Source organism: Sceloporus undulatus, chromosome 3, assembly GCF_019175285.1.
Source record: "Sceloporus undulatus isolate JIND9_A2432 ecotype Alabama chromosome 3, SceUnd_v1.1, whole genome shotgun sequence".
In the NCBI taxonomy this organism is placed as follows: Eukaryota; Metazoa; Chordata; class Lepidosauria; order Squamata; family Phrynosomatidae; genus Sceloporus; species Sceloporus undulatus.
This window is the reverse complement of record NC_056524.1, coordinates 274645788-274658981: the sequence shown is the minus strand read 5'-3', so window position 1 is coordinate 274658981 and position 13194 is coordinate 274645788. Positions and strand designations below refer to the sequence as shown.

At 47.0% G+C, this 13194-nt stretch overlaps 1 protein-coding gene across 1 annotated transcript in view; it reads right to left on the bottom strand.

Annotated features, from left to right (window-relative positions):
* The window catches only part of EEF1AKMT4 (EEF1A lysine methyltransferase 4), a 35479-nt gene that overhangs the window by 11711 nt on the left and 10574 nt on the right, over positions 1 to 13194 (bottom strand). Inside the window, exon 2 of the mRNA XM_042459888.1 lies at positions 7922 to 8205. Within this exon, the coding sequence (XP_042315822.1) occupies positions 7922 to 8205 (284 nt within the window). The remainder of the gene's footprint in view (positions 1 to 7921; positions 8206 to 13194) is intronic.

Sequence of the window (13194 nt, the reverse complement as noted above, 5' to 3'; positions counted from 1 at the left end):
TCCAAATGGAGAAGAGGAAGAGATGAAAGAGCCCAATCAGGCCCCATCAGAGTCAGTGAACAAAATCCAATATACGCCCCCCCCCCCCGTCGCTGCCTTTGCCAGAGCAGCCTGCAGTTAATAGGACAGGAAAAGCGGTTGCTTAGAGACAGCTGCATGGACCTTTGCCAGCCTGCCGCTATTCCGGTGTCTCTTTGGGGGGGAGTCTCTTTAATTGGGGATGGGGGGAGAGAGAGGGAAAACAGTGGGGAGATGTCTTGCTTCTAGGGTAGCAGCTCCAGAATCTGTACCCTTTCTTTCTGATGCCTTGGGAGTCGTCGTATGTTTTGCAAAGAAGCCAGGCCTCCCTCCCCACAAGACCTCCCGCCACTCTTCCTCTGTGTCTCTGGATGCCCTTGGCATGCTGGCTGGGGGCGCTGGGAGTTGCAGTCCAACATCCCTAGAGGGTACCGGTTTGAGGAATGCTGTTTTACACGGAGATCTAGTGAAATGGCAAAAACGTCCCAGCAAAGTGGAGAAAAAAGGATGTTGAGAAGCTGGACCATGTCTAGAGGAGGGTGACCAAAATGGTGAAGGCCTATGAGGAGAGACCTAGGGAGCTGGGGATGTTTAGCCTGGACAAGAGAAGGTTAAGAGGTGATACGATAGCCCTGTTTAAATATTTTAAAGGGTGTCATATTGAGGATGGAGCAAGCTTTTTTTCTGCTGCTCCAGAGAATAGGACAAAATGGAGCAATGGATGGAAACTACAGGAAAAGAAATTCCACCTAATCCAAAATGGTGAAGGGTCTGGAAACCATGAAGCCCTATGAGGAGAGACTTAGGGAGCTGGGGATGTATAGCCTGGAGAAGAGAAGGTTAAGAGGTGATATGACAGCCCTGCTTATATACTTGAAGGGATGTCACACGGAGGAGGGAGCAAGCTTGTTTTCTGCTGCTCCAGAGACTAGAACACAATGGAACAATGGATGCAAGCTCCAGGAAAAGGGATGCCACCTCAACATTAGGAGGAACTTCCTGAGAGTAAGGGGTGTTCAACAGTAGAACACACTCCTTCCTTGGAGATTCTGGTGGGGTCTCCTTCCTTTCCATCTAGCATCCAAAAAACCATCTATCCCAATGCTTGACATCAGAAACAGCTTAGTCAAGATTTCTACCATCTCAATCTTCATGAGCAGATAGCTGCAGCTTCCTGGCGTTCCAATGGCACCAAACCCACTGCTATTGTTACTTAATCTGCTTAGGAGCAGAGGGACCGACACACGCAACCTCAGTAAAAGCCATCAAGCCAAGGAAGAGCCGGCTGGGAAATCAAATGGAAAAGGAAGCGGCGGAGGTTGCATTGCCTGCTCCACTCAAGGCAACCCGTTCCCCAAATAATGTGGGGTCAAGGGATGGAGCTGGAGTGTATTCATTCATGTACATGCACAGGAGTGAAGAAAACCAGCCTTGGAGAGACATCCTGGCCTTAGAGTGGTGTCAAACTGCATGATTTCTGCAGTGTATTGTAGCTATTATTATTATTATTATATTTATTTATATCCTGCCTTTTCCCCAAAACTGGGACTCAGGGCAGCTTACAACATTAAACCCCCCCACAAAAACCAGTACAGTTAAAAGAATACAAAAAAGGTACATCATATTGTACCTTTATATTAAATTATTACAATATTAAAACAAATTACATGTGGAAAGAATAAAATATAGTTAAAAAGGTAAACATGTTTTTAAAAATTTAAAGCAATCTAACACCTGGCCCATTCTTTAAAATCTTTCTGTTTTAAATGCCTGTCTGAACAGGAAAGTCTTTGCCTGCTGGCGGAAGGACGACAACGACAACGACAACAACAACAACTGCATTATTTCTGCAGTGTAGATGATGATGATGATGATGATGATGATGATAGCCTTCTTAGCCTGCTGGTGGAAAGACAATCATCATCATCATCATCATCTGTATTATTTCTGCAGTATAGATGAGGATGGTGGTGTTAGCCTGCCAGTGGAAGGATGAAGATGATGATGATAATCATCATCACAATTGTTATCATCTGCATTATTCCTGCAGCGTAGATGATGATGAAGATCATTTATTTATTTATACAGTGCCATCCATGCACCTGATGAGGCCCCTGTCAACTAAACTCCTTGTCTCCACTGCTCTCCATCCACAAAAATGAACCTGTTCTTGGAACCAAAGATGGAAAAAGAAAAATTGCGGAGAGGTGACTCTGGAAGTGTCTTTCTGCAGAATAGGGGAGAGGTCCTATCCGCACAGTCTTTGATGGAGGAGGAAAAGGGGAGACTTTCCCGCTGGTGCAGGCAGTGCTTCCTGACTTCCCCCCCCCCCCTACCCGCTTGCCCCGAAACCCACACGGCTGTCATTGCCAAATCCAATCTAGCCCCCTGCCCTGGACCCAGCCGCCTCCCAATTAATAAGGGCCTGGAGGCATCATCGCCTGTCCCCATCGCAAGGCCAGGGCCTAGCAGTCAATACGGAGGATGAGTGTTTCCATGGAAACAGGGAGAACCAGGGCCGGTCCAGAACCGATGGAGGGACAAAGAGGGAGAATTGCTCAGTTAATGAGATGGAACTGGGAGTCAAGAGGGAAAGCGAAGGAAGGGAGAGAAGGAAGGGGGAAGAAAAACAAGGGAAGAAAACATCCCCAAATAAAACAGAGAACGCGTTCCCTCTTCCTTGGCAAGGCTTCTACTCCGAGGAAGGCCTACACAAGGTGTAGTTTAAGGAGGGACCATTTTAAAAAGCTTCACCCACCAACATCTCCCCAGATCCCACCAAAACAACACTCTGAACCAGCCAACGTAAGGATGTTCTGCACTGGAGATATGGCCATCCGCAACCAGCCATTTATGGCAACTGGGGCCATTCCTGCCTAAATCTTCTTAGGGCAAGGGGCACGCATTTGGAGAGAGGGGGATCGCATGGATTTTGTTGGCTTGCACATTCCTAAAATTATGTGGCATAATGGTATCGGTGCTGCAGTACAACTCTAGGGACCAGGGTTCGATTCGCAGCTTGGCCACAGAAAGCCACTGGGCAACCTGGAGCAAGTTACACTCTCTCAGCCTCACGGGAAGGTCGTAGCAAACCCCCTATAAACAAATCCCGATCCTGAACCCTTAAGTCTCTATAAGTCGTAAATGACTTGAAGGCAACACAACAATAACAACAGAGCCAGGAGATGAATAAATGTTGGTGTAGTCCATCAATAGTGATTTTTGTCACCGTCCAGACCCAAATGCGAACACTGTGCCAGGAGCCCATTCATGGCTGTAACAGTATAATTCCACTTTAACTGCCATAATTTGCAAATTGTGGAGCCCTAGGATTTGCAATTCGTCGTTATTGCTGTGTGCCTTCAAGTTGTTTCTGAATTATGGCAACCCCTCAGGTGAACCTATCATGGGGTTTAGGGAAAGGCATTTCAAATTGTCCACCAAAGTGCTCTAATGTAGTGCTGATACAAAATCAACATCACCATTAAAAGCCCATCCCAGTCAATCTCTAAAAGCCTGACAGAATACAAATGTTTTTACTTGCTGGTGGAAGGAGAGCAAAGAGGGACTCATCCTAGCCTCCCTAAGGAGAGAGTTTCAAAGGGTCCGAACAGACAGTCTAAATTAATGCTACTTCGGGTCACTTGGGAAGTATGCTGTTCAAATGCTGCATGAGTCCTAAGAGGCCAGAAGATGCACTAAAGCCATGCTCCAGTCCTACCATGACTGCCATGGGCCTGTCTCAATTGGTCTCAGGGCCTACGCACTGCGCTGGTAATACTCTCGATGTTGTCTTTAGTACGGACACGGACACTCCGTGGGCAGAGGTCTCTAATATCTCTGCCCTATCATGGACGGACCATTTCCTGGTCGAGGTTCGTATCAAGGCTTCTACCCAAATCCCCCCCAGGGGTGGAGGACCTATTAGGATGAAGCCCTAGAGGGCAATATGGTTGGAACTGATGGCGACTCTGTTGCTTTGCCCTGGCCTAACATCTGGAACAGGAGGTCTTCCAGGGCTATACACCGTATCGCTCTCAAGTGTCCTTTCCGGCCTGCTTCCAACAAACAACCCTGGTAAACGGAAGATCTCAGGGAAGGAAGCGGGCGTGTGTAACGGCTAGAGCGCAAATGGCGACGAAACCAGCACTTATCCGACAAGACACTCCTTGAGTCTCTTTTGAAGGCTTACGGAGTGGCAATAAGTGCCGCTAAACATTTGTTTTATGCTGCACGTATTGCGTCCGCGGGTCGCGTCCGGCAGAGCTGGTTTCAGGGTAGTGAGGGAGCTTACTCATCTGCCCCCCTCCGAACCCTATTTTAGAACCATCGAAAGCCTGCTGTGACGAATTTAACAACTTCTTTGCGGATAAAATCTCTCGGCTGAGGGCTGATCTCGACGCCAGTATTTCTCCAGATCCTATAAGAGAGGCTTCCAGGGCTTCCGTGACTCCATTAAACTGGATCACTTTGAGTTTGTGAGTACCGAGGAAGTGGACAAGATTCTCCGAAGTGTTAGGAAGACAACATGCTCTCTCGATCCCTGTCCTTCATGGCTGGCGGCTCAGGGGGGAACAGTGGTAACTTCCATGTTACGCCGTATAATTAATTCATCCTTCAGGGAGGGGCGTTTTCCATCTAGCTTAAAATCAGCAGTAGTAAAACCTCTACTAAAAAGCCCTCCCTGGACCCCCTGATTCGGAATAATTATGAGCCTGTTTCGCTGCTGCCTTTTCTGGGGAAGGTGATCGAGAGAGCAGTTGCTTTCCAGCTTCGAGAGATCGTGGATGAAACAGATTTTCTAGACCCATTTCAAACCGGCTTCCGGGCGGGCTATGGAGTTGAGACTGCCCTGGTCGCCCTGGTCGATGATCTCCGTCTGGGCATGGACAGGGGAAGCGTGTCCCTGTTAGTGCTTTTGGACATCTCAGCGGCCTTCGATACCATTGACCATGGTATCCTTCTGGAACGCCTGAGGGAGTTAGGGATCGGGGGCACTGCGCTCCAGTGGTTCCGTTCCTACCTCTTGGGTAGATTCCAGATGGTGCAGCTGGGGGACATCTGCTCCGATAAGAGGGAACTTACATCTGGTGTCCCTCAAGGAGCCATTCTGTCCCCCATGCTATTTAACATTTACATGAAACCACTGGGAGAGATCATCCGGAGACACGGGGCGCGGTGTTATCAGTACGCTGATGACACCCAAATATGTTTCTCTGTGTCTCCGACTGATGAAGTGACTAGGGATGGCGTCGTCACTCCTCTAAATGCCTGCTTGGAGTCGGTAATGGGCTGGATGAGGGAAAACAGACTCAGTCTGAACCCAGAGAAAACGGAAGTACTAGTGATAGGCACTCCCAGTCTGGGTGGCGAAATTTGTCCACCTGTCCTGAATGGGGTCATGCTCCCCCTGAAGGACTCAGTTCGCAGCTTGGGGGTGCTTCTGGACTCGTCACTCCAGCTGACTTCTCAGGTGGATGCGACAGTCAGAAGCACCTGCTATCAGCTTCGGCTGATATGCCAGCTGCGACCCTACCTAGACCGGCAGGACCTTGAAACAGTGGTACATGCTCTGGTAACCTCTCGGTTGCATTTCTGTAATGTGCTCTACATGGGGCAACCCTTGTACCAAACTCAGATGCTTCAGATAGTGCAGAATATGGCAGCTAGGTTGGTCACTGGATGTCCCAGGGCCGACCATATAACGCCGATTGTGCATGATCTCCATTGGCTGCCTGTTCCTTTCCGGGCACAATACAAGGTGTTGGTTATAACCTATAAAGCCCTAAATGGCTTGGGCCCAGGGTACTTGGAGGACCGCCTCTCCCCATATAGTCCGCCCCGCACAGGTCAGTCGGGAAGAATTTGCTGAGGATCCCGACAACGAGATATGTGTCAACCTCGCAAAGGGCCTTTTCCATCTCGGCCCCTAGGATCTGGAACATCCTTCCTGACGAGCTCCGCTCCACACCTCCCTGGATCTCTTTAAAAGAGACTCAAAACCTTCTTGTTTCGGCAAGCCTTCCCCGATGTCCCTTGAGACCATGTGACTCCCCCCTATATGTAGTGTATTATTGACTGTATTCAGCTGGCTTGGTTTTGATGTGATGGTTTTAATTTGTATAATTGGGATGTTTTTATTGAAAGTTTTATTTATGTATTGCAATTTTTATTCTGTATTCTGTATTTTGTTATTGCAATTTTTACTTGTACACCGCTTTGATCATCGTGGAAAAGTGGTTTAAAAATAAAAATTCTTCTTCTTCTTCTTCTTCTTCTTATTATTATTATTATTATTAAGGACTGGAGCGCAGTTTTGGTGCAGCTTCTGGCCTCTTAAGATGTGTGTGTCATTTAAACAGCATACCTCCAAAGTAGCTTTATTTTGGCTTGTCTGTTTAGGCCCAAAGTCTGGGAGCGATTACCAAGAAGGCCCTTCCCTTGCTTCCACCAAACAAGAATGAGATGGTAGTAGGACAGAGAAAAGGGTCTCTCTTGGAGACCATAGAGGCTCATATAGGGCTATATAGTCTCTCAGGCAGCCTAGACCAGTGAGCCATATAGGTCTTTACATATACTACATTCTATCAATAGGTAGAGAGATCTTGTAGCACCTTTGAGACTCACTGTAAGAAAGAATGAGTTTTCCTAGACTTCAGTCTACTTCTTCAGATGCATTTGGACCAAAAGTCTAGGGAAGCTCATGCTGCCAACTTCTTTCTTTCAATGACTAGGTGCTACAAGATCTCTTGACATACTGATTCTACAGACTAACACAGCTATATCTTTGAATTCTAGATTCTACCAACTCAGATTTTGCGTTTAAATTAGTTGACAGAGGAAAATAAAATGGGTGCTACTTTCTATGGACTTCCTTCTTTGTTTATTTCCTTGTTGTTGTTTTGCTGCATGCCTTCAAGTAGTTTCTGACTTATGGCAACCCTATCACAAGGTGTTCTTGGCAAGATTAATTCAGAGGAGGATTGCCATTGCCTTCCACTGAGGTGGGTCACTCAAAGGGTTTCATGGCTGAGCCAGGAATTGAATCCTGGTCTCCAGAGTCATAGTCCAATGCTCAAACCACTGCGCCACGCTGGCTCTTTATTTCCTTGCTCGCTCTGAATTTGCTATTTTAATTTTTCTAGAACTTGGGAGATGTATGCATTTTTTGGAGGGAGTTTAGAAAGGGGCCATCTGATGACAAGAGGAAGATTTACACATACACAAGGAGCATACAGACTAAGACAACATGACAGAAGGCCAGGAGAGAGAAAGCCGTATTTCAATGCAGGATGCAGAGCAAAGTCCTTGCAGACACAGCTCACAAAGCAGCCCAACACTCCACAATTTAACTAGCATTGATTCAGAATCACATCTAATTTTAGATGTATCTTTAAAGCTCGTTGTTGAAACCATGAGGACAGAAAACACAGATTTCTCAGGAGCAAAGTGTGATTCTGCCCCTATGCTGAGCAGCTAACAAGAGACAAACCATGTATTGATGCCCAACTGACATCCTGAACCATGATCAGCTTGAGATTTCAAGGAAGCTATCAGAAATCTCCCTGGAAGCCAAGATGACAAAACTGAGGCTGTTGTACTTTGGACATATCATGAGACGGCACGACTCCTTGGAAAAACCAATAATGCTAGGAAAGAGATAGGGCAATAGAAAGAGAGGAAGGACTCTATTAAAGAGATCATGAATATGAGTGTGCAGGAGTTGAGCAGAACAGAGGAGGATGGGGGTCTTGGAGATGTGTCACCCACAGGGTTGCCATGGGTCAAGATTGACTGGAGGGTGATTAACAACAACAAAAACCCAACTAAGGGGTACACAATACTTCCATCCAGATCCAGAGGACCAGAAATGCATGAGCCAGAAGAACTTCTGGCAGCTCACCTCCATTAACACTTGGTCCAAGAGCAGCTTGGCTTCTTGAGAGACAGTCCAAGGATCCCTTTCTCCCACCATCATGGAATCCAGAGTGCCTTTCTCCAAGACCACATCAAAACTCTCATCCGTAAAAGCCAAGGCCCGGGCATCCATCACTGCCCAGTGCAATCCTGGGCAGTGGGCATAACGATTTTTCATGCTTCTGATGCATGCTTCTGAGTAGTCTATGCTGGTGATGTTTGTATATCCAAGTTGGAAGAGGTCATAACTCAGAGCACTGTTCCCGCAGCCTGGAAGAGACATAGCCCTCGGTTAGTTATTTCCAAGTGTTTCACAGAGAGCAATATTATCGGGACAGCTACCTGGAGGCAAAGAACAACTAAATCTTTACACTTTTTCTGTAACTAGGAGTAAGATATCTGTAATACAGGAACAGAGTAACTCTAGTTCAACAGTAGTTATGTTTAGCCTAAAAACATCCATTGCCACATGAGTCTGCAGCTTCTGGTTACAGCCCACCAAAAGGTATTCCAAAAACTAATGCAAAGATCCAGTACATGGCTGACGACTTTCTGGCCACATAAATATCCATGCTTAGTTTTCTAATAGGGCCCAGGAGTTATATAGAGAACCATCTATGGACATGGCATCTACGATGGATTTGAGAGAGCAATTCCCTGGCCCCAAGAGCTTACAATCTGGAAAAGATACAGCAGAAATCATTGTGAGGGGATGGAAGGTGGCAGAGATTTCAGGGTTGCCTTGGAAAATTAAGTGCACTTCCTTTACCATGCTATCCAGACATTTAAGATGCCTAACTTCAGGTTCAACTTCAGTCATGGTGCTTTTTTGGGTAACAACTGAGTCCAACAACCAGATGCTACCTTTCCAAAACTCCAAAAACGGATCAATGAATCTGCCCTCTCAACCATTTCCTCCTCGGTTGCTTACTAAAAGTGGGAGCCACAACTGGCTGGTGGGGCTGGGAGCAGAGCTGCGTGGGTGCCTTGGATTACAATTAGCTTAATTAGAGATGAAGCAGCATTTAATGAGTGGGTTGCAGAAAGCCCTTTAATTGCATTCTCACCAGGGTGGGGATTGGCACGCCTGGCACTTGCACAGACGTGGGGGACTCCCTGGGATCCAAACGCCCAACGGCAGGCCATCCTTCTGGGCTTTCTCCTGCATCACCTCCAGCCCCTGGGGTTTTGACCCAGCTTTTCCTTTCTCTCCTTTTCTTCCTCCCACTCCCTTGTCCTAATGTACAACGTACAGTGCGTAATGCTGCCTTCTAAGCAGATACATAGATAAGCAGATATCCATATGGATCCCACAAGCCTGGCATCCATGCAAAATCTAATTCCAAGATTTTATTTTCTACACTTTGCAAATTTCAAGTCCTTAAGGATGCAGGAAACAGCTTACAGATGCTGCCAGAAAAAAAAGGGGTTACTATTACTACTACTACTACTACTACTACTACTAAATTTATTTCTATGCAGCCTCTCCAGTAAGATTGTGGTGGCTTACGTCAATCAATACAACATATAACATAATAAAATAATCCCATTATCTCTCCCTTAATTACAATACAACAAAAGCGATAAATGCATTAAAACCATCAAAATATCCAGATGCTGACCACAGAGTTGCCCTGGAGGACCCAGAGATTCCTAGAGAGATGTTCTCCCAGGTAAAAATATAGCTTGTTTGGTGTTTGTGGTTTTTCCACATTCACAGCGGTCCTGGGCTCCTAACCTCAGCAAATGCAGACAGGCCACTGTAACTGGGTTTTAATGCTGACGTTTTGTACATGTGTCGTTGCAATATTTCCATGGGCAAGCTGCCTTGAGTCCCAGGTTTAGAGGCAAGGCAGACTAGAAATAAGATCAACAACAATTCCCAGAATCTCTCCAGACAGTGCGGACACTGACCACGCGGAATGGTTTCTTCTGGGCGATGCAACCCAAAGAAGTAACTTCTTAAAGCTCTGATCGTGGCCACAGCCTATCGGTCTGTATGCGGGAGAGAAAAAGAGAGATCTGGCAACTGAAGTAAATAACAATGAAATAAATGCTTTTGTATGTTTTTAATCTTAACTTTATACCGTTTTAACTAGGTTATTTTAAAAAAAATTAAAGAATTGTTTTGAAAGAGTTTTGTGAGCAGCCTTGGGTCCCTTTTTGGGGAAAAGGCAGCATACAAATGAAATAAAGAAATAGTAAAATTCACACTCTAGGCTTTTGGTCAAAAATGCTCTAGTAGTCCCTCAAAGCAGATGCTGTCCAATCTTTGCCTTTACGATATTCTTTTGTTGTTTCTGCTGCAATAGATCAAGATGGCTGTTGTTGCTGTGAGCCTTCAAGACCTTTCCTATTTATGGCGACCCTAATAGCAACAGCAAGTGCATTTCTATACCGCTTCTCAGGGCACTGAAGCACTCCCTCAGCACTTTACAAAGTGTAAGCAAATTGCCCCCAACAAACAATCTGGGTCCTCATTTTAGCCACCTCCTTGGAAGGATGCAAGCCTGAGTTGAGCTGGAGCCCTTTCACTGGTATTGAACTTGCAACCTTATGGTTTGTGAGTGAGTGGCTGCCATAGAGGCATTGAACCACTGCAAAGCTATCACTGGGTTTTTCTGGGGCTGAGAGTGGCTGCATCCACACTGCTGAAATCATTTGGTCTGACACCGCTTTAACTGCCTGGCTCAATGCTATGCAATTCTGGGAATGTTGTGGCACCAGAGCAGAGCAGATCCTCAGGATTCCATAGCATTGAGGCAGGCCAGTTAAAGCGGTGTCAAACTGGATCAGTGTATGACTCTAGACCCAGGCTCACCCAGTGTGTTTCCACGGCAGAGGAGGGACTCGAACCCTGATCCTAGTCCGAGGCTCAAACCACGCAGCTGCCTCTCTGGAAACCATTCCTGTCACAAAACAAGCGCCACAGCCTCCTCTCCCCTGGACTGCCCCATCTGGCGTTTAGGCTCCCTCCATGTTCTCTCCCCTTCGACGCTACGTTTTCCAGCCAGGGCCAGACTGGGCTCCTGTTAATCACACATCAGGCAGCCGGGACTCTAACAGGATCAGGCGATTAGACCCCTGCTAATCCCAACCTGCTTGGGAACCCTGGCCTCCCTCCCTGGAGCAGATATGGGAAGGACCAGGTTAAAAGCTCCAGCGGCCGCAATCAGATCAGAAAGACAAAGCATCAGGTGGGATTAAGGCAGGCTCAGAGGAAAGCCAGGAGGAGTCTCTTAATTTGCTGGTTACCATCAGGCTGGAGGGATGTGGAAAGCGCACCGCTCTGCAGAGACCCAGCAAAGTAACACATGCTCACAGACACACTCCCACTAGGCAAGCGAAGGCAGGCACATCAATATCGCTCTGCAAGAAAAATCCCCAAACCCATACTGTGGCATTACCTTTACTACTGTGGCAATACCTTTCCCAGGCCACCCAAAAAGGCGCACAGAAAAACCCAGTTAAAGATCCTTTGCTCTTTCTGACCCCCGGATGAGACGGTTCCAAAAATGAGTGGCAGGGTTGTACTTGTTATTAAAACTCATGTCTGAATTTTCATAGAATCCTAGAGTTGGAAGAGACTCCAAAAAGGGCCATCCAGTCAACCCCATTCTGCCATGCAGGAACTCTTAATCCAATCATCCCTCAAAGAGCCATTCTGTCCCCCATGCTATTTAACATTTACATGAAACCGCTGGGAGAGATCATCCGGAGACACGGGGCGCGGTGTTATCAGTACGCTGATGACACCCAAATATGCTTCTCTGTGTCTCCGACTGATGAAGTGACTAGGGATGGCGTCACTCCTCTAAATGCCTGCTTGGAGACAGTAATGGGCTGGATGAGGGAAAACAGACTCAGCTTGAATCCAGAGAAAACGGAAGTCCTCGTGATAGGTTCCCCTGGCCCGGGAAAGGAAATTTGTCCACCTGTCCTGAATGGGGTCACGCTCCCCCTGAAGGGCTCAGTTCGTAGTCTGGGGGTGCTTTTGGACTCATTGCTCCACTGACTTCTCAGGTGATGCGACGGTCAGAAGCGCCTGTTATTAGCTTCGGCTGATATGCCAGCTGCGACCCTACCTAGGCCAGAGGGACCTTGAAACTGTGGTACATGCTCTGGTAACCTCTCAATTGGATTTCTGTAATGCTCTCTACATGGGGCAACCTTTGTACCAAACCCGGAAGCTTCAATTAGTACAGAACATGGCAGCAAGGCTGGTCACTGGATGTTCCAGGGCTAACCATGTAACACCTATTCTGCAAGATCTACACTGGCTGCCCATTCGCTTCCGAGCCCAATACAAGGTGTTGGTTATTACCTATAAAGCCCTAAATGGCTTGGGCCCAGAGTACTTGGAGGACTGCCTCTCCCCGTACAATCCGCCCCGCACTCTCAGGTCGGTCGGGAAGCATCTGTAGAGAGTCTCGAAGACGAGATATACATCGACCTCACAAAGGGCATTCTCCATCTCAGCCCCGCAGATTTGGAACACGCTCCCCGACGAGCTCCGCTCCGTCACCTCCCTAGACCTTTTTAGAAAGAAACTCAAGACTTTCTTTTTCAACAGGCTTTCCCCCATGTATCCTGATATTGTTTTCCCTCGATATGCACATGGTTTTATCAGTAGTTTGTATTGGGTTGTATAGTTGTATGGTTGTAATGGTTTTTAATTGTAATGTTAGTAGTTTTATCATTGATTAGGATTGTAAGTTTATGTTTTATGTTGATTGATTTGGGTTTTGGTCGTTGTACACCGCTTGATCTGTTTTGGAACAGCGGTCATAAAAAAGTGTTATTATGTTTTTTATTTTATTATTTTAGTTCCCCGCGTGGTCATCCCGCCTCTGTTTGGGTGTACGCGCAGAAGAGTCCAAGGGCGTCTCCGAGGGCCTGCAAGTGTGAGCCGTTAGCTGACGCGCAGAGGTGTGGCTTTCTGGGGAAGGGAAAAGCAACAACAGATTGATTTTTGCTTCTGGAAGCATTCCTGTCCCGGCTGCCGGCCAGTTGGCATATTAAATGTTTCACAAACCGGGCCATGTGTGGCCAAGCAACCCCAGAGGCATGATCTATTTGGTCAAGAGATGTATAGTGGCCACTCTGCTGCTTTTGTCTGGGCCCACCGGAAAAACGCCGTTGCCAGTTCTGAGCCCACAATTCAAGGGATACTGAGAAATGGAGCCATGTGTCCAAGGAAGGCAAAAAAATTGTGAGGGCCTGGAAACAGAAGCCTATGGGAGAGACTTAGGGGAGCTG